Source organism: Dreissena polymorpha, chromosome 3 (genome assembly GCF_020536995.1).
Source record: "Dreissena polymorpha isolate Duluth1 chromosome 3, UMN_Dpol_1.0, whole genome shotgun sequence".
Classification (NCBI taxonomy): domain Eukaryota; kingdom Metazoa; phylum Mollusca; class Bivalvia; order Myida; family Dreissenidae; genus Dreissena; species Dreissena polymorpha.
This window is the reverse complement of record NC_068357.1, coordinates 84,545,034-84,568,079: the sequence shown is the minus strand read 5'-3', so window position 1 is coordinate 84,568,079 and position 23,046 is coordinate 84,545,034. Positions and strand designations below refer to the sequence as shown.

The 23,046-nt window shown below is 34.9% G+C and overlaps 2 protein-coding genes across 4 annotated transcripts in view; both read right to left on the bottom strand.

The window, feature by feature from the left end:
* Positions 1 to 1,740: 1,740 nt before the first annotated feature.
* On the bottom strand, positions 1,741 to 22,365 carry LOC127875054 (fos-related antigen 1-like). 3 transcript variants are annotated; one of them, XM_052419877.1, is made up of 4 exons: positions 22,332 to 22,365; positions 6,651 to 7,016; positions 4,644 to 4,751; positions 1,741 to 3,887 (listed from the first exon to the last, which is right to left on the bottom strand). In XM_052419877.1, the coding sequence occupies exons 1-4, from the start codon at positions 22,353 to 22,355 to the stop codon at positions 3,375 to 3,377; spliced, it is 1,011 nt and encodes a 336-aa protein (XP_052275837.1). In that variant the 5' UTR covers positions 22,356 to 22,365; the 3' UTR covers positions 1,741 to 3,374. The 3 variants fall into 3 exon arrangements, with proteins under 3 accessions (XP_052275837.1, XP_052275835.1, XP_052275838.1); XM_052419875.1 differs by lacking the exon at positions 22,332 to 22,365 and adding an exon at positions 7,599 to 7,889; XM_052419878.1 differs by lacking the exon at positions 22,332 to 22,365 and adding an exon at positions 7,169 to 7,207.
* A 626-nt stretch (positions 22,366 to 22,991) lies between these two features.
* The window catches only part of LOC127875055 (uncharacterized protein DDB_G0271670-like), a gene marked incomplete at both ends in the record, with an annotated part of 1,669 nt that continues 1,614 nt past the window's right edge, over positions 22,992 to 23,046 (bottom strand). The window contains one exon of the mRNA XM_052419879.1: positions 22,992 to 23,046. This exon is cut by the window's right edge and continues 1,218 nt beyond it. Within this exon, the coding sequence (XP_052275839.1) occupies positions 22,992 to 23,046 (55 nt within the window).

Genomic DNA, 23,046 nt, shown 5'->3' with positions numbered 1-23,046 from the left:
TAAAATTACTGGGTTACTTTAATTGTTTATTAACCTCCTTTTATGGTGTCTTGTCTCATATGATGTTGGGCTCTGTGACTAATCTAATGCAGTGGAATCATATATCGTCTCCAGTATATTTTTAGCGTAGCTGTATGATGGGCTTTGACCTATTTTTCATGTAATAATTATATGCAACGGTAACACTCACAGCGAATAGAAATGATAGAATCGCGTAATATTTCCTTTTATAGAATGAACGGTTTAAGAGGGACCCTTTCACAGATTTGGGCATTTGTTGAAGTAATTAAATGCTTTTAATTGATCAATGAAAATATCGGAACAAAAGAATTCCAGTATAAAACAAAAAAAAAAATTAAAGAAAGAAAACAAGTAATCCCTGGGCTCGAAGCACTGACCCTTGGAGTAAAAGTCTAGCGCTGAAACCACTGGACCGTCCGTGCTGCATGATATGATTTATATACATAATATACAATCCTCGCAATGTCACTAAAACAACGATAACAACAGCACTTTCCACGTTGTTTCGCGTTTGTAACGCTTTATATTTTTCAGGGGTTTAAAGTGTCAAAAGATGCATATAATGGACATTTTAGAGCATGGTAAATCTTCAGTTTCCTTGCAAACCAAAAACACCTGAGCTACAACGAAAATTTGCAAATCTGAAACATTTTTTTTCTATTTTGTCAATTTATCATAACGCGAAAAGGTCCCTTTAATGATTGTTTAAATATAAATTATTAATGGGAAATTAAATATATACAGTATTTTCGAATTGATAGGGAAAAACGACAATATCAAATTTGATAATATTTCATTTCATCATTGCGTATGCGTATAAATAGTATTGTAACTGAAACTGTTTTCCCAGAGGTGTGCGGCTGTGTTTAAACAAACCGAATTAATGCACCTAGCATATAAGTTTCAATGTAAATGATGCGTATAATATATTTTAAAACATAACTAGATCTAAATACATTTGATTGGTATAAAATAATCTTCTTTTACTCTAGCCATTATTTTCTAATTAATAATGTTAATTAAGATCTATGAAAACACAGGCAATCCAAATTATCGTATTGCAGTTTTATGGTTATTTTCGCTGACGAAACACGTGTTGGTACATGAACGTAGTATTCACGGTGCAGATATAAGTAACGATGTCTCCACTTGTTGGGAAGTAAGTCTCGAACAAATAATAATCATGGGTGTACAAACAATCAAGCGGCCGTTTCATAAACGATCGTACGACAATTTTAACTTACGAGATAATTTTTAAAACTTAATAAGTAGACGAACTAGCTCGCCATGCTCGTCAAATATATACGGCGCTTGAGATGCCGATGCAATTAATTAAGTACTGAAAATTTATAATCATATGATATAGACTTACGCAATTATGTATTTTCGAAAAATTTATCGTATCGTAAATGTGTACTATTGAAACGGTTCCCAGGTGTCCGAGAATTCTCGTTAAAAGCTAGAGTGCGAAAATTGGGTAACATTTAATTTAAACGCAGATTCTGTTACCGGTATTAAAAAAAAAGATATGGGCTGTGCTCTGTGAAAACGGGGTTTAATGCACGGCTAATCTGGGACGACACTTTACGCACATGCATAAAAAACCTTTCACAGAGCATGGCCCATATTTATTGTTTCTTGCTAATCCTAACCGCTATAATTAATGCTTCGTGCAAAAACTGGCAAACCGGTACCAGTAAATGAAGGACCAAGATTACATTTGCATCATATTTCATTTATTTTTCAATTGCATTGAAATTCTTACAAATAGCATATATGTTACATATAATCAACTGAAAACGACCACTACGTATACTTTAAGCACTTAATATCATTTAACACACAACTCTCTGAGAACATACATCATTTAGCACCTAAAGCCAGTAAAAACGTATCTGTAAACAGTTTACTTAAATTATCACTCATTAAAATTAAATGCACATTTATGCGTCACTTTTAACATCTTGATAGCAATTACTTTCATTAGAATGTGTAAATTAATACATTTTGCATGATATTATGACCAAGAGTTCTTTAATTAAAATCAAATACCAGATGTTATTCAAAGTAGAATTACATTCATGTGTTAAGGATACAGCCTAGCATCCACTAATAGCCAGAACACTTCTAATTAAGAAAGTCTAACACTGTCATACATCATTTACACATACAAATATATTTAAATGTGTAGTTAAACTGCACATTTTCCATCTTGGCTATATGATAACCATATACAACTTTTTAATCTGACAATAAGACCTCAAATATGTATTCTTGCACAACAAATTCACTATCAAACACTGAAAAACACTTAACACGTTTTCTTAATAATTAATTAATGATTAAACTCTTTCCAACCATTTAAATCTTCAAGAAAGGTCCTGCCTCTGAAAGAAATAACTGTTTAACTTGAACGTCAAGGAATCATGTCTGAGAGCAAGCTCTCTTAAGTTTAAACCGTTTGCACACTGTTTCTGCAAAAATGAGAAGTGGTGTTTGAAGAAAAACTCAACATTTCACTTGGTTTATCATCATTTTTATATGTTATTATGAATCTATAAACTTGTTCAGCGAAAACAACAACAAAAACAATAATTTAAAGTAACCATTAAAATACTCTTAAAATGGTGCTGTGTGTATAATGTAATATTGTCACAAAAATTGCATAAATGGCATCTGTTTAATCCATTTATGCCTAGCATCTAGAAAAAAAGCCTTGGCAAACATCGTAGACCCAGATGAGACGCTGCATGATGCGGCGTCTCATCAGGGTCTGCACTGTTTGCTTAAACGAATTTCAGTAAGAAATATTCTAAATATAGAAATAAATATACTTGACATCCCTAATTTTGGAAATAAATTGATCCAATTTAGAAGGATGGGAGAGTCCACTAGGCATAAATGGGTAAATTGGTATGTCTCTAACATCAGCAGCATAATCATTAAAACTGAAGCAAAATACAATAACTACAATACTGACCAGCAGCAACGAAAAATACAAGCACATAGTTGGCAAACACAGGTGTACGTATCATTAATACATGAAATAAACAAGAAAAATGCCCCCCCCCTTCTATTAGTAAAAGGATAATGGTAAATACAATGATTCAAATGATATCAGATCATATCTACAAAATGTAAAAATAACACCAAGTCCATTGGAAGAAATGTTTGTAAAACAGATAACTGTTAAAAAAAAAAATGGAAACATGTGTCACTTTTTTTATACCCGATAAGTCAGTGTTTTATTTCGAAAATTGAAACTAGCAGAATTCAGCTTTGTTCACATGTGGCAATAACTACACATACAAATTTGGAATAGTAAAGGAATATAAATTAATAAATTGTAATAACTATAATGAAATGAGACTTGACGGTGTTTTCACACCATCGGAACTGTCACTAGATGCGGAATGCTTTTTTGAAACCTCACTACTACAGGACGTAGGCATATTGGTAATGGGAGTCAGGCCTGTGTGTCCGAGATTTCCAGTGAGGGGAGTTAACCCTGTGTGGTCTACCATAGTGTCAAGGGTCATGCTGTAGAAACCACTAGACGGGGTCGTTATGGAAACTAAACCCGACAGTTCCGACTTATGATCATTCTTGAAGATGGACAGCGTGGAAGGTCGAGACGACGTTGTTACTGTTGTTGTGGTAACAGGTGCTGGCCTCTTGTGGGACATACTGAGATTTTCAGGGGTTTCGGGCAAGGTAAGCTCCTTTTTGACCTTGGGGGCGACCCCATTGACCTTGCAGATGGGGCCGTGGGCCTGCAGGTAGAACTCAAGCTGTTCCTTTTCATTCTGTAGGGCGTTTATCTCCGCCTCAATGGCCGCCTGTTCCTGCTCAAGTTTCTCAGTCTCCTGTAAGTCAAACAACACAGGTTATATAACATGTTTATTGAATAGCAAGGATATGTAATTGAGCCTAGGAAAATGGGGTTAAATGCATGAGCATAAAGAGTAGTCCAATCTTAGCCTCTGCAGTCTGCACAGGCTAACCTGGGATAATACTTTCCGTTTTTTATGATGTTGTTGTTTTCGTTTTAAGGAAGAAAATCCAGTTTAAGCTGATTAGCCTGGAATGACTGCACAGGCTAATCTGGGACTACACTTTGAGCCCATGCATTAAACCCAGTTTTTCCAGAACAACACTCAATTATTATTATGTAAATGAACAATGCTTAGTAATCAGGTTGACAGCTTTCGAGAATTCAGCATAACTGTCACACACTTTGTCTTAATATTAAGAGTTTCCCATGACACCAATGGACATATCTCGACAAGCTAGAAATTATAGTACACAAGTCAAGTCTGAACACTTACAGAGTGAACACTTATGATTAATGAACACTTCCATATCATAAAGAACATATCCTGCTTTGATTTCCAGTCATAAAATAAGTTACTAAGTTATCTTATCTCATGAAAAATCTTACTGCACATTTTTACATTGATAAATGCTATATTTGTTAAATTGTTACACAGCTGTACTAGCTTCTATTGTCTCTTTTTCTATTTACCATGACTTAATGTATACTTTTTTATTTGCAATTATGTCACTTTACAATACTTAGGTAGGAATAAACAGTTTGGAAGGTTCCTTGACACAACACTTACATTAAGAAGTCTGTTAGTGTGATCCACTCTACGCTGTCGGCACTTAGCAGCAGCAACTTTGTTTCGCTCACGACGCATATTACGACGGACTGCCTCCTCAGCAGATATCTGGAAATACATTAAACATAAATGGTTACATTACACATTTTTAAGGCTTATTCTGATATTATCTTTTGCCTGTTGTTGTGTGAACTGACCTTTTTTGTTAGGCTTATTTTGATAGTTTCATTCATCGGTGACTGCGTTAACTGACCTTTTTTGTGAGGCTGTTTTTGATAGTTTCATTCATCTGTGACTGCGTTAACTGACCTTTTTTGTTAGGCTTATTTTGATAGTTTCATTCATCTGTGACTGCGTTAACTGACCTTTTTTGTTAGGCTTATTTTGATAGTTTCATTCATCTGTGACTGCGTTAACTGACCTTTTTTGTTAGGCTTATTTTGATAGTTTCATTCATCTGTGACTGCGTTAACCGACCTTTTTTGTGAGGCTTATTTTGATAGTTTAATTCATCTGTGACTGCGTTAACTGACCTTTTTTGTTAGGCTTATTTTGATAGTTTCATTCATCTGTTACTGCGTTAACTGACCTTTTTTGTTAGGCTTATTTTGATAGTTTCATTCATCTGTGACTGTGTTAACTGACCTTTTTTGTTAGGCTTATTTTGATAGTTTCATTCATCTGTGACTGCGTTAACTGACCTTTTTTGTGAGGCTGTTTTTGATAGTTTCATTCATCTGTTACTGCGTTAACTGACCTTTTTTGTGAGGCTGTTTTTGATAGTTTCATTCATCTATGACTGCTTTAACTGACCTTTTTTGTGAGGCTGTTTTTGATACTTTCTCCCACTTATATCTATGACTAAACCCCTGCAACAACTTAATCTAAAACTGAAATGGTTGTCTTTGATCACATTCTAGAATTTAAGGTCCAATTACTCTACCTGCAGAGATACTGTATCCCCACTGGGTCGTACAACGCTGTACAAAGCGGTGTAGTTTACCTTCACCTTTAATGCTCTTTATACCGGTAAATGCTCCATGCAGCAATCAATTAACCACACTGAATGAGTCATACAGGTAACAGATATCACAGCAGAGCTGACAATTTTAGACCACAATTAGGTCGCTTTGGTAAGGTTACAGCTCATTATAAAATATTTTCTACAATTAAAAATAATTGAAACACATCTTTGACATTATAATGACAATTTCATTCAGACTTTCTTTGCAAATGTAAATGCGGATGCAAGACCATTCAAACCTACTGTACCATTAAATGATATAAACAAACCACTTGTTATGTTTATGTGATGACAAACTAGGATGGAATGCAAACTATTTGCTCAATTTGTAACTGATGGTATGCAAACATTTATTGATTGATCTGACGGATGTCAAACACAAAAATTTAACCCCTGTGGTTTATCTGCTCCAAGTGATTGGTAGCAAATATACGCTTTACAGTCGTGAGGTTGAAACAAATCTCTAATTTTTTGAATATTTTTTGTTACATATTTGCCTTTTATTTCATGCAAACCACAATTTGGATTTCTATTATACTAATATATATTAATAAATGTATTACATATTATACTATGCAATGAATTACTATTAAATATTGTTATATATAATTTTGTAAATTTGAAAAAGCTGGTTAATAATTATTGGACAAGCACTACATAAGCTATTTCTTTAAATTAGAATGGTATTTTCCAAATGCATAAAATTATATAAATTTATGCTTACAGGTTATTTACAAATTGTACTTCATTAATTTAAAAAACAAAAATAAAGTCCAGGAATACATACCAGTATTACACAAGTTATGATTATTTTTGGACATGCAAATCTTTGCAAAAAACTGAAACAATTTAAATATTCCCACAGCGACACACCTAACTTTATAGTAGTTTTTATACTATTCCCAAGGTAACAAAAAAGTTTAATATATTGGTGGTTTGTTAAAATCAGCATCAACCATCATATTTTGCTGACCAACACTCACCTCATCTTCGCGTATCTGGCGCCTGTGAGTTTTCCGCAGAGGGTTCTCTATTTCAGATTTCGACATGATGGTAGTCGTCTTGTCCCCAATCTTAATCTTCTTTGGCTGGGAAGGGATGTAGTCATCGTTGCTGCAGCTGTTACTCGAGGAATCGCTGTAGTAGTCCTCGTTGCTTGATGGGTGATTGGAGTGAACTATCGGGGGAACAAAGCCGCTCTGGGAAATGGGATTTGGTAGCGCTGTGCGACTGGGAACGGACTGTAGTTCTATGAAGGTCCGTTCAAGGTTGCTCAGTGTGGTTGGGGTCAGGCCGGTGGTGCTGCTGACATTCAGTCCATTGGCATACACAGACGTAGGGGTGGCATACTGCAATGATAAAGTATATAGAAACATAAATATTAATGTACATGACTTGATATTGTAAAATATTTTTTATCAAGTCACACAAAATATAATTGCAATAAACTACCGTAATAATAACAATTATTAGTATACTTATAGTGTTATCTATAACTGACCCTGCATGAGTAGTTCCACATCATTTTGAAAACAATTATTTCCGAATTATGATTCAATTAAAATACACTAAGTGTACCACGAGTCATTCCATGCACATATCTCACTTGCAAGTGAAGCGAAAAGCATGTTCACGTACAGATATACTTAGTCAAGCTAAATACATGCCCGATGATGTCATCACGTGTCTACTCAAGCAGATACACTTAACTGACCTACATTCATATAAACAATATACGACAGCGGAAATCTTCACAATTAAGACTTGCAAAGGGAACAAAGAAAGCGACACTTGAAAATAGCGACGTCATCATTTTGATCCGTTCGAATACCTAAAATGGTATAATCTATAATGTTTTGTAAAAAATTATTGTATATTAACATTTAACCAGTTATATCAAACAAAAATGATAAAATTACGCAAAATCTTACGTTCGACACTTCGACAGTCGCGTGTCCATTGTGCGCCATGCTTGACAGAATATTCGCCACATGATATTTCGATTCTCCCTCCATTTCCGTATACATATTTACTTTATTTTATCTTGTCTTGTATTAACAGTAAGCAAAATCCTCACAGAGTCCTTTTAAATCGTGTTTTTTGGGAAACACTTTGTACAGATGAGTCACGAACTTTGAAACATGGAGGATACCGACAGAACTTTTATACAATATGACTTATTCGCCAGTATGAGTCACTTAGCTAAAATTAGAAGCATGAGATCACCGAACAGCATTTCGGAAGCACGTGGTCTCCCAAATATGGTAATGTTGTCATGGTGTTCTAAATTTATCTACTCTCCGTATTCTGATTGGCTAACAATGAAGCATACTATAATCTGCGCATGTCTTGACGTCATTTCCGTGAATTTAGTAGTAAACAAAAAATACTACAAACTGTTTATGAATGAACTGAGGACATTAATTGATCTTAACCACGAATGATTCGTTACGTAACCTGTTTGTCTACGTCACAGTTGTTGTATTTACATTCATCTAGAACAAACCAGAGAGACGATTAGCTGATGCCAATAGTGAATACTTAATAATAAAATAACAATAACAAAAATCGATGACGCGTAAAATTTTGCATTTACATAATGTATAATTTAGTAATACAATACATTTATAGGAACGAAATATTAAGCTGCGATAGGAACAGTTTAACAGAATAGATATTAAGTTCTATTTCAGCTTGAATTGAGCTACTATGAAGTCGAGAATACAACAATTGCTAACTTTATTTGTTCGTAAATTATTCCGTAGATCTAACTGAAAACATCGGGATTACTTCCCCCCCCCCCCCCAAAAAAAAATTAATTCAAAATTACAACGATTGTACTGGTGCAGGTAATAATACTTCTTAGAAACTTACTTTACATCGGATTTTCCTATAATTGACATTCGGTACAAATAAAGCTGTCTTAAATCCGTGATGTTATCTGTTACATCCACCGTGTTATCTTTTTTCATCCGCATTAAAAATGTAAATACATGTATGCGAGCATTCATGTGAATCAACTTCACATAACAGTAAAAAAACAGTTTTACCAAGAGTCAAGTTGCGAACAGAATAAGGTATTTTTGTAGTAAAACTGTGTGCATAGGTTTTGCTTGAAGTACAAAATGTTCTTAATGTATATATATATCTGTGTCTGTGTAGGCTACATTCGATGACTTAAAATATCATCAGAACTCTATTATCTATAAGACATAATATTATTTAAACAAACTATATGTAGAAGTACGAAATAATTGGTATACATGACTGACAATTAAAACGTTATTCGATATACTACTGTATAGTAATTCTGATGACGAACAAGTATTTGGAGAGACGTAAACTAGAACGTTAAATCATTATTTAATTGGAACACAGATCTACCAATAAACTTGTTAATTAAAAGATATTTGCAGAAACTGAAGTAAATATAATCCGGACAAAGTGTCTCTGATATAAAATATGCAATTTATATTATTATGACTTGGCCTGACTGCTTATCAAATGGATATTACGTAAATACTATTTGAAAACAAAATGTTATTGAAATGAAAGTACAATTTGATCAAGTACGAAATAGTTTTCGAACTATATCTGTTGGTAAAATGAAAGTTTAAGATAGCATATTTTAATGTTCAAAACCTGTGAATGTGACGAAAGTTTCAGTGAGGAGTTTGGTTTATTTTCATCAGTATAACCGATTCACTTGATCATACAATTCATACTACGGTCATATTATTAATAATCTTTAGTATTACAGAACAGTTCAATTGTAATATATTATGCGAATGTAAATAGAGCGTTAGTTTATATCCACATTTTCGTAAGTTTCATTCGTTTTGATTCAGAACCCGATTTTCTAGAATAAAACGGATTACGGTAATTTACACAATATCAGGTTGCAGGATCACGTGACTGTGTGAGTGGTTCCAATGTAACGTTTATGGATGGAAACACACCGGTAAGTGGTGCTTTTTAAAAATACCCTTTCCAAAACAATTATTCTTAAGTATTTCAACTAGTGCATACAAGACAGATTTTTATGCTGCTTATGGTAATGTGAAATACATCAGAATTACTTTATTTAATAAGCCCGTGTTATTGTTAAAAAATTCCTTGTGTACTGCACTTTTATGCAACGTGAAATTTTGTCACCGATTTCATACGTATTCATTTATTTATTTTTATATTTAAAAGATGTTGGTACAAACGGCAAGAAAAACTGTCTTTTATGAACTTAAGATTTTGCAAATGTATTTCAATAATTTGAGATATTTGAAAAAAAGTTCTTAAAGGGGCCTTTTCACAGATTTTGGCATGTTTTGAAGTTTGTCATTAAATGCATTATATTGATAAATGTAAACATTGGATCTAAAAAGCTCCAGTAAAACATCAAGAATAAAATTAAAAAAGGACAAAAAAGTAGCCCGCAGCAGGGCTCGAACCAGTGACCCCCGGAGTCCTGGAGAAAAAAACAATTAGACTGCTCGACCATCCTGCCAAGTATGTATTAAAGACGTATTTTATACTTTATATAAGCAATCTTCGTAGTTTCACAAAATTAAACGACAACAACAGAACTCTCCAAATTATTCAATCGTTTCGCGTTGCAACGCTTTATAATTTTCAGGTTTTTAAATCGTCAAAAGATGCATATAATGGCTATATTAGACCATGGTAAATGTTCAGTATTACTGTTTCCTCACTAATATCATAACGAAAACGAAAATTTGCGAATCTGGAACAACTTTTATAAATTTTGTCAATTTACCAAAACGTGAAAAGATCCCTTTAACGGTATGTTTACATTCTGTCCGACCCGTGTGTAAACCCCTGAAAACCCCGTTGATTCTGCACCCTGAAAATGTAAGTAACCGATCGCAGATTTATTTAAACAATTCTTTCAATTGTTTTTTTTCTTGGAAAGACTTTACATTCTTTCGTCCCAGATGTCTAACCCAGGATCTTGTTCTAATAAACACTGTTGACCTTTGCAATTTTAGTACTGCCAGCTTGAAAATTATTACACAAGTGTACGTGTACATACATGTTAAGGATATTTCATAAAAATTTTACATTCTGTGAAACCATCATGAAAGAGTGTATAAAAGTGTATAGGACACAGGCCGTTTCCGCCCTATGCCACGGGTCCGAATATCGGCCCCATTCCTAATGCAAATCTGGTTGTTTTTTCCCAATTGAAAAAAATCCCAATTCCAAAAAACAAAAAACAACATTTTTTTTAAACCTTTAAACATATAAGTTAACCTGATCCAGTGTAGAAAATAGAAAGATATTGCATAATTAAATTATCTGTTGCGTTGAATTTGTTTAAAAAAATTAAAATATGTTAAATTGATTATTTAAGACTTTCCTTATTTCCCCCAAAATCTGGCGTCTCGCGCGATTTTTTTCCCCTCAAAAAAGGCCAGGCCCTTTCCCCAAAAATCAGATAAAAAACCTGCACTTATCACGCATGTTCATAATATTTTGTAAAATTTTAATAATATGTTATCAAATTAGTCGTTATTTACCATTTAACGGCTTCTTTGAAATATAAGAAACACTATTTACATGCGATTATTTTTCCCAAATGAGCCAGTTTTGCGATTTTTTTTCCCAAAATGGGATTTTTCACGACGAAAAATTCCCAAAGTTCCAGTGTGGCGTTTTCACAAAATGTAGCGGAAAAGGCCTGGGGCATGTGACATATACAATGCATTGATTTATAAACTATATTAAGATTAATGAAAATTGTAAACATATGCAGTACGCTACCTGAACATACTGACCAAATTGTTCACGCGGTGAATAAGCGATTAACACGTGAAAACAACAAGAACAACACAAATGAAACATTTTTCTCGATTCAGCTATTTACAAACGTAAATTTTTAACCTTAATTTTCAAAATCAGGATATACGCTGAGTATAATTTTAAAATATTTCTTTGTTTAAAATTAGACAACAATGAGTCTTCCCCGGGGCTGTCCATAAAATACGTCATGCTATGTTTGGCCATTTTAAACCCCCTCCTTCCCACTGTCATAAACTGTCACACATCTCGGACCCCCATCCCTTAAATATGTCACACTGTTGAACCTTTTTTTCAATGCAATTTAGATCGAATTAAAATTTAAAATTTAATACATGTATTAAACACACTCCACTTTTAAACTGTATCGAAATATAAAATTGCCACTGAACACACAATGCTTATGAATTTAATAGTATAATAGTTCTTCGTCAACAGTTGTCACAGTTATTCATTGATTGAAGCAGTAACTCAATTCAGATTGAATGTGAAAACAAAAAATGCAAATATTCGACGTGACAATTATATAATACACATCATTTATCTGCTGCCTTTTCATTACAATAGGCCAGGGCAAGTTTTACATAATCGTCCGATTATTCAATATTTGATACACAGGATACGGACAACATAATAAACTGCGGGATGACCAAAGCAAGGCTTTACATAAATCAAGGGTTCGCAACAGCATGATAGCGCTCCTAGCGAAAGGAATCGTGAACAACACATTCAGGAAATACGTATTTCCTGCTATTTTGACATAAAACTAAGTCTACTGTTTCGAAAAATTTTGAAAATTATTTTTAAAGCTAGTAAATTTTACTTAAAAAATAAATAATAAATCAGAAATAACAAGAAATGTGTTTGTCAGAAACACAATGCCCCCTAATGCACCGCTTTGATTTTTTTGACCTTTGACCTTCAAGGATGACCTTGACCTTTCACTACTCTAAATGTGCAGCTCCATGAGATACACATGCATGCCAAATATCAAGTTGCTGTGTTCAATATTTCAAAAGATATCGCAAAACTTTAACCAAGGTTACAGTTTTGGGACAGATTGACGGAATGACAGACAGGCCAAAAACAATATGCCCCGATCATTCGATCCGGGGGCATAACAATAAATAAATAATGCGCGACGTCACACGTGGCCTGACCACCCCCTTCCCAATGTCACAAACTGTCACACTTTTTTTACACCCCCACCCTACTGGAGCGTGACATTTTTATTGACGGTACCCACTGGGCTGATGCGACAAATCAATATTCCTCTAAATCTATAAATATTTAAAATAAATAAAAACAACAAGAGAAGTCAAATACAAATAAAACTCTTTTATCACGCATCTGTCGCATTTTTGCATGGCAGATGTACTGAAACCAATCACACCATTCCCAGCTTATCCAAACCCCATCATACGTTTCCGTAACAAGGGAAGGAAGTCAACGTGAGAGTTTAAAGTCAATGGCGGAATTGCTTCCCATTTATTAACCTGTTTTAAAGGCCGGTATTAAAATGCAACTGAAAGATGATTTTTTCCGACGAAAAAAGAATTTGTTAACATTAAAACGCCATGTGCAGTCCAAGTTTATGAAAAGGCCCGCCTATAAAAATATTACAGCTAGTACGTTCTTATAAAATCTGAAAGTCTCGAACAAGTATTGGTCGTCTATAGTCTGTACGAACAAGGACAGTAAGCACGTGTAACATTTAAAAGCAGAAAGACGTAGTAGCCTCCCATATTACAATTGACATAGAGAATACTAGGTTAGCGTTGAATACAGAGAAGTTTATGTTGCGAGGCTTAGAACGCCGGAAGCGCGAGCCTTGGCGAGCGCTTTCGGTGTTCGAGCCGAGCAACATAAACTTCTCTGTATTCAACGCTAATCCTAGTATTATATTTATCCCATTTGATTTTTCAACGTGACATTTAACATAAATAGATCTAATAACCTTAACAATAATTTTAATTCAGTCATAAAAGCGCTTAAAATCTAACAAATGTAACCATGCGTAGTGATATACATGTATTTGTTATGGTACGCAAAATAGTCTTTAAAAAATTCACACACAAACTGTAAAACAAGTAAAAATATCATCATATGCCTACATTCAATTTTACGCAGTATGCGAATTTTAATACATTACGACCGCGAAAAGATGATTGATTTTACTTTACTATAATTCATTTTATTTTCGAAAGAAAATGATCAAAATCCAATATGGCGGCGATTGCTCCTGACAAAATGCTGTCGATGTCAACATACATGTACACCATCGACGACCTAGTTCTGGCTACCATAACTTTAAATGTCGCTTTTTATGATTTTTGACTGGCGCGACTTTGTACAGCTCTGTCAATACTAAATAAACTGTACGCTGAAGTTTCTTTAGCTATCGACGACCTTGACAATTTTGACGAGTAAACAGACCATTGCAGCGACTGACACTTTATTTGACAAAATATACAGGGCAATACGTTTTCCGACTTCGGACGACGAATTTAAGGACGCGCAGAACGTGTTTTTTATATAATGTTATGGGTATGCCGTGTGTGATCCGATGCATCAATGGCGCCCATGTTAAAATCATTTCCCCGACAACAGGGAACGACACAAGTACAAACAAAAATCAAAACACGTAAGAACTAGTATCTTACCTTTAATTATCCTTTAAAATCCATCTATTATCCATTTAACTCAATAATTGACGATTTTGCATCTAGGGTCTTTAATAATTATTTTAGCATACTTTTATAAAGACCCTTATGCCATTCTATCACTTTATAAATTCAAATGAGTTTATGAACGCGATAAACTTTCTTCTTCGTCACACGCTACGTCATGTACTCTACATTACTGCTGTTCAAATGAACCGGAGCAGTTTATCTAATAATAGCCGTTGGTAAACTCGGTTGCATTTGCAGATTTCTGCATACAAACATAATTATGTTTAAACTTGCACAATGTTTTATTTATCTATGATAAATGCCCTTATTGTACGAAAAAATAATTTAATATATAAATACACAAAGAATGGAAAACATTCCAGTACACAACAGATAAATGAGTAGAAAATACCCGTGTACAACATGGGACGTTCCCAATTCCAGTGTGGTGCTATTTTTACCATCTTATACTTCACACAGCTCTATGCCTAACGTGAATTAAATAGGAAAGCAAACATAGCAGATTATTCATGAACTGTGCGATATGTGTATGGCTTGTTGTACATTCTTAATATTTAAGTTAAATGTCAAAAGTAGATCTATATGCTTTGGTTATAAACAATGCACATTACACGAAATTAGTCAAATGTGATCAATTGACAATTCAGATATGTCGACATACAGTACATGTAGAAAACATGTGAAATAAGTCGCGTTTATAATAAAATCGTCAAAAAATGGGGAAAATGACGCAATAAGTATGTCATTTTATGACGCCATCAATCAACTGATTCATTAAACGGATGGCGAAAAAGTATAACATATGACTAGATTTAAAGGTTGAAGGTCGTATAATTTTGAAGCTTAAGTTTTGTCGACTTTGTTTCTTATGAAAAATCATTCAGTGGTAAAGTAAATATAAATAAAAAAAATAACAAAACAAAAATCGTGTAATTTGTTATTTTATTTCAACATTTCTTTTGGTGAATGTGTCATATATATTTTTTTCTGCAAAATATGCACATTTTCTTCTAATGGGTGTCCTTAAAATTCGATAAATGAACCAAACAATATCGACCTAATTTTAGCGCATATCGCATGACGTCATTTAAAAAGTAGTCCGTGCACGCGACAGGTATATTCCACAGTGTTGAATACAAGCAAGTATATTCCACAACCTGTTATACCGACAATGTCGCGGTGAAAATGGGATAAAAACCAATCTTCTATCGACATCAGCAATATTATGTTTAACAATTGATTCTAAAAAGGGTTATAACGAGGCATTTGCTCTATATATTAAAAAATACGCAACATAAACAATGTTAGTTTTGCACATATGTATATAGTAGCAATATTGATACACATGTTATGCTTAAGAGAAAAGGGATACATGGGAACAATACATGTTTGATACGCGTCTGAAAATGTGATTAGTTAACACGCACGGTTTTAAAAAGCTTCAATGAAATATTCCTATCGCGCAGTACAGTGCAAACATAATAAGAGAATATGTCCGCAAAGGTGTTGAGTTCTTATTTCAATAAATCTTAACAAACTATATCCACATTAATTGTCGTATTGCAGAAGTATGCAACTAGAGCTTTGTCACAGACTTGACGAATACCACCACATGCCGCATTGACATATAATATTTTGCATGTCGTCTTCACAAAAAACAGCGGACACCATGCTCAATTTTTGTAAACGCACTAAGTGACCCCTTGACCTAGTTTTTGACCCAGAAAGGCCCATGTTCTAACTTGGCCTAAAGATCATCTCCATGAAACTTCTGACCAAGTTTGGTGAAAATCGGATGTAAACTACTTGAATTAGAGAGCGGACACCATGCTGAATGTTTAAAAACGCACTAAGTGACCCCATGACCTAGTTTTAGGCCCGGAATGGCCCATGTTCAAACTTGTCCTAGAGATCATTTAGATAAAACTTGTGACCAAATTTGGTGAGGATTGGATGAAAACTACTTGAATTAGAGAGCGGACAACATGGTGAGGTTTAAAACGCACTTAGATACCCCGTGACCTAGTTTTTGACCCGGCATGACCCATAGTCAAACTTGACCTAGACATCATCTAGATACAACCTCTGACCAAGTTTGGTGAAGATTGGATAAAAACTACTTGAATTAGAGAGCGGACAACATAGTGAGGTTTAAAACACACTAAGTGACCCCGGACCTAGTTTTTGACCCGGCATGGCCCATGTTCGAACTTGACCTACACATCATCTAGTTACAACTTCTGACCAAGTGTGGTGAAGATCGGATTTAAACTACTTGAAATAGCGGACACCATGCTCAATGTGTAAAACGTACTAAGTGACCCTGTGACCTAGTTTTTTGATCTGGCATGGCCCATGTTTGAACTTGGCCTTCAGATCATCTAGATAAAACTTCTGACCAAGTTTGGTGAAGATCGGATGAAAACTACTTGAATAAGAGAGAGTACACCATGCTGAATATAAAAAACGCACTAAGTGACCCGTGACCTAGTTTTTGACCCGGCAAGGCCCATGTTCGAACTTGGCCTTAAGATCATCAAGATACAACTTCTGACCAAGTTTGGTGAAGATCGGATGAAAACTACTTGAATTAGAGAGCGGACAACATGCTGAATGTTTAAAACGCACTAAGTGACCCCGTGACCTAGTTTTTGACCCGGCAAGACCCATGTTCGAACTTGGCCTAGACATCATGTAGATACAACTTCTGACCAAGTTTGGTGAAGATCGGATGAAAACTACTTGAATTAGAGAGCGGACACTTAATACGGACCGACAGACAGACCGACAGACCGACCGACCGACCGACCGACAGACAAGTTCACTCCTATATACCCCCATAAACTTCGTTTGTGGGGGTATAATAAAATTTCATAACGTGGACGTTAACAAGTTTCCGCTTCCCTTGTTCTATATTACAGTTTAGGGTCAAGATGCAGTGAAACGTACAATGTATTGAGAATAACGGACCATACATTAGTGAACCTAAAACGAGTTACGGACCACTAGAAGTCAGCCTAAATAAAAGGTACAGACCAACATTTAGTGAGCCTAAATAACAGTTACGGACTATAATCTTATGAGTTACAGAGTGTACTTAAACGCGAATCAATGAGCCTAAACAACGCTTAGTGATCCTAAACAATAAGGGACCAACATTAAATTAGCTCTAATGAGAGTTACAGACCAACAGTTAGTGAGCCTAAATAGTATGCGAAATATATATCCTTGACCAGCGTTCTAGATATGCTGCGTATCAGCGTAAAATACGCATTAGAAATATCAAGATACGCTCAATTTATCATTTCCGCGCGTAGATTTAAAGCGGGTATATACGATTTAGTCAAATATTTATAAATTTATATAAACTGTGTAAAAAACTTATTATATATATATTTCAATATAAATTAACATAAAAGTTAAGAAGAACATGTGTCAAAAAATGCGAAATAAGCCAGGTATTTAATTCTGAAATTGAAAACGGCTGTACAGCCGAATTCGCCAGCATATATACCATACATGTACGATGGGCATCTAAACTTAGTTTAACGGTTTATTTGAAATTCTGCAACGATATCTATTCATACGACACACGAACACTATCTCCGATCCTAATACAAAGACGAATGCTTCGGTTATTGTAGGAAAATATGTACGTCACTATCGGCTCGGGGCACTAATTTGTCTTTGCTGCATTTTATGAAATTCGGCTTTAATGTATAATTTTTCTTGCCTATTTTGTGTTATTGTAACATATTTTATCAATATATTACAATTAAACACACATAAAAAATCGTATATATCCGCTTTAAGCAAGCCAATCTGGACTACGAAAATGATGTACATTCTCTGCGTACAACGTAAACAAAAAATATAAACAGCTGATTGTCTTTCGCCAAAATATGAGACTGGTTATCGTAAAATTTAGAGCTAATTTGTGCGCTGGATTGTAAAAAAGTTAGCCAGTCGGTATGTATACTCTGTATCATATAGACTCATGGTAAATTTAGTATTATTTTTTTTAACAGACAGTCAGGCGCTTATGTGTTTATAAAATTACATGAAGAGGTCAGCATGGCTTCTTCGAAGCCAAAACAAATTACTAATCTCAAAGTAAAATTGATTCTTTTTATACGGCAAAAGTTGTATCGGGTAAAAAAATTGTAATGCCAATACTGAATGATTTGATTTCCTGATTTCAAATCAAAAAGGACACACTTAAATGCTAATAAAACAACTGTTGAAAGTTGGCAAAAAAGTTTTACGTGGCTAAAGGTGGTGGAAGCCTATAAACCAAGGACAGTTAAAAAACACTGTTTAACATAATTAAAGTAGTGTTACTGTACCGCGGCTATATTCTTGTTTTACTTTTCGCAAATTACCCTTCAAGCAAGGCAAAATCTGACCATTTACCCCCATGCTTTGGAAAGTGGGAGTATTTACCCACATGGGTAAAAAATTATCTATATCGCTGCTTGACCTCATTTATTTTCGCTGATCATTAGACATGTTCCGTAAGGAAAACGAAAAACGAGGACATGAATAAAATATTTGTCTCATTCAAGGCTATATATGGGCCGTGCTCTGTGAAAAGGGGGTTTAATGCATGTGCGTAAAGTGATGTCGCAGAGTAGCCTGTGGAGTCTGCACTGGCTTATCAGGTACGACACTTTTCGCTTTATGGTATTTTTCGTTTAAAAAAATCTCATCGTAGCAAAAATCCAGTTTAGGCGGATAAAGTCGTCCTTGATTAGCCTGTGCGGACTACACATACGTTTAAGTATGTTTACTGTACCCGGGGTACATGTAAGTATACTTAAGAGAACTCGGGGTACATGTAAGTAGTACCCGAGCCGACAATCGAGCTCTAGGCTCGAGAGTTTAAAGCATTTATTTCATTTCGTAAGAATTATCATACAATGAAACAGTTACGGACTCACATATATTTAGCCTCACTATTATTTACGGACTCACATGTAAAGAGCCTTAACATTTAGTGATACAACAGTAACGAGCCAAAATATTGTTAAACTATATAACTGTTATTACAACCGTTATTAAAATTTGATCTGTTAGGCATTATGATACGGGAAAACATTCAAATAATTGGTCCGCCAAAATCATCTTACAGGGACATATACACACTTATGCAAAATCGCTTTTTCCTAAAGATTGTCAAGGATTCAAAACGGAATATAATCAGTGTCATCTAGCAAGCCAATACACTCTTCTGACTAGGAAAAATGTTGAACATATCGGAACGTTTATTAACAATCAACAATCATCTATCAAAATAATCCCATGAAGCGCTTTTCATCAATGATTTTGAAAACGAATATATTGCCAACATATATCTCAAAATAGGAAATAAATAAATAGAGCATAAACATTGCAGTGTCAGAGCGTGAGGGCCCGGGTTCGAATCCCGTGGCTGGTAATATAGCTGTTTGCGTAAACATTTTGTTGCTTTTATAATCATTTACAAGTATTCAAAATATTGAATATTTGTCAGTCGAAACATTGAATGATATTACTCAAACATACGAAAAGATGTTTTTTAATCATATCTAAATATGGCTTTTCAATATCACACACCCATTCTGATTACATGGGTACGTTTTATCAACATTCATGACGAATCAAAACATCCTGAGAGATTATTAGGTAATCAGTTACACCATGTTAACCCATGTATGCATAGCGTCTAGAAAAAAGGCCTTGGCAAACAGCGTAGACCCAGATAAGACGCCGCATGATGCGGCGTCTCATCTGGGTCTACGCTGTTTGCTTGAAGGAATTGCTGTAAGAAATATTCTAAATATAGAAATTAATAAACTAGACATCCCTAATTTTGAAAATAAATAGATCCAATTTAGAAGGATAGGAGAGTCCACTTGGCATAAATGGGTTAACATGAGCAGCGTACATTTTATTAACCAGCATTCAATCTTAGCTCGTCAAATAGATACCAAGAGGCGTTAAACATTATGGTTGTGTACACATTTACTTTGTGCTCGTTTTAAACGGCTGATATGTTTTAAATGTCATCTTTGGATTGCATTCTTCAACGTTATCAACAGTGAAAGAACCGTGACGGGATATTATGACTAAAACTAGATTTCATACAATGTTATAGTATGCTTCAATGTATACAATGAACTTCGTTCTGAGAAAACTGGGCCTAATGAACGTGCGTTGCTAAGTGTCGTCTCAGATTAGACTGCGCAGTCCGCACAGGCTAATCAGATACGACACTTTCCGCTTTTATGGAATTTTTTCTTTATCAGAAAGTCCCTTCTGAAAGCAAAACCAATTTAGACGGAAAGTGTTATCCCTGATTAGCATGTGCGGACTGCACAGGCTAATCTATGACGACACTTTACGCACATGCATGATGCCCAGCTTTCCCAGAACGAGGCTCAGGTGTGGGAAAATAATGTCAACCTTAACAGCGTATTACACCATGACTACACAGTTGTTCTACCGGCTCGCGGAAAGTATGTTGTTATATACATTTGTTTAATCGTTATTTTCAATCGGTTTAAATGTATGCGTTTTATAAGTATTTAGACAGCGTTCAATAGTTCCAAGATACATTACACTTGTAACGGTTGAATCTCTAGCCGACCCAGTGGAGGCAGTGCAACAGGCGCGCGCCCCCTCTTACATGGGCGGTTCATATTTAAACGGAAATACTTTAAGGCATTCAATATTGGCCTTATGCACCACATTGACGGACCACGAAACTATTGTATTTATTAGCTCGCCAATATTTGTTGAGCATAGAAGTAATCACTAGTAAACATCACCCGACCTTAAGTTACTTACGTATACGGAAATGACGTATATGGGCACATACAAAACGGTAAAATACTGGAGAAATCATCTTCCAATTGATTCACTCGCTCTGTTTGATCAAATCATGCACACATGATATTTTCAGTTTTAAATACCTGATCTAACCTGCTCCCATTTGATTTTGACACTCACGGGCATATATAAGGCAGCAACAGATGCTTTGATCACTTAGTTTGATAAGATCAATAAAATTACAGCGAGGCTATTAATATGAGTCGTGTTGTAAGAAAAATGGGCATAATGCATGTGCGTAAAGTGTCGTCCCAGATAATCAGGGACGACACTTTCAGCCCTAATTGGATTATTGCTTAGAAGATACTTCATTTAAACGAAAAATGTCATAAAAGAGGAAAGTGTCGTCCCTGATTAGCCTGTGTGGACGGCACAGGCTAATCTGGGACGACACTTTACGCACATGCATATGTGCCCAGTTTTCTCAGAACACGACTCATATATTCAGATTTATAACAACGTATATTTACCAATGATACGGGTTACTTAGGTGTTTGTGGCGGCTGTGTTGCTGCTGCTTATGAAGATACATTACATATTTGTGATACGGATCTGAAGATGACCACTTCAGCTCCAATGACAACATAAGGCGGCCATAAATTCATGATCACCATATCTTATCTCCAGTCCCCTTACCATTAATCCAGGATGTCCTACGTCCATGTACATTATTTAAAATAATTACTTTAACGTTTGAACGACTTAACGGACACAGGGTGCAGGATCACGTGACTTTGTGTAGTTCACAATTAAACGCTAATGGATTTAAATACAACGGTAAGCGGTTCTTTTTTCAATTTTCAAATAACTTTTTTAAACAATTTTTCTTAACAATTTAAACTAGTGCATAAATGACAGTTTTATGCTGCTTATGGGAATGTGAAATACATCAGAATTACTTTATTGAATAAGCCTGTGTTCTTAACAAAATTTCGATATGTACAGCATTTAGGTTCAATTTTATGCTGCTCGCGACGTGAATTCTAGCACCGATTTCATAGTTTTCAAGGATTTATTCTTAAATCTTAAGATATCGACACAAACTGCAAGAAAAACTGACTTTAATGCACTAAAGATTTTTGCAAATGTATTTCAATAACTTGAGATATTTGCAAAAGTAAAGTGTTTACCTTCTGCCCAACTCGTGTGTAAACCCCACGTAAACCCCAATGTTCCTGTACCCTGGTACATATACAGAGTTATGGCAGAGGTTACTGCGTACAATTATCTTCAGTTTATACACACACTGAATGCTATGTTAATTACAAATGGTCTCTACATCCTCACCTTGCATACGACATATTTCTTCATCGTGCTGGCTCTGTTTGTAAGTCTGGAACGAAACGAAATAAAAATGTATAAAAATAAATTATGTGGTACTTTGATGTACTTTCTTCGTCTTCTACTATAACAACAACAACAACTACTACTTCTTCTACTACTACTACTACTACTACTACTACTACTACAACAACAACTACAACTACTACTACTACTACTACTACTACTACTACTACTACTACTACTACTACTACTACTAACACTACTACTTCTGCTACTACTACTACTGTTACTTCTACCACTACTACTACTGCTGCTACTACTACTACTACTGCTGCTGCTGCTGCTGTTGCTACTACTAGTACTACTACTACTACTACTACTACTACTACTACTACTACTACTACTACTACTACTACTACTACTACTACTACTTCTACTACTACTACTACTTCTGATACTACTACTGCTACGACTAACACGACTACTACAACAACTACTACTACTACTACTACATCTACTACTACTACTACTACTACTACTACTACTACTACTACTACTACTACTACTACAACTACTACTGCTACTACTACTGTTACTTCTACCACTACTACTGCTGCTGCTACTACTACTACTACTACTACTACTACTACTACTACTACTACTACTACTACTACTACTACTACTACTTCTTCTGCTGCTACTACTACTACTACTACTA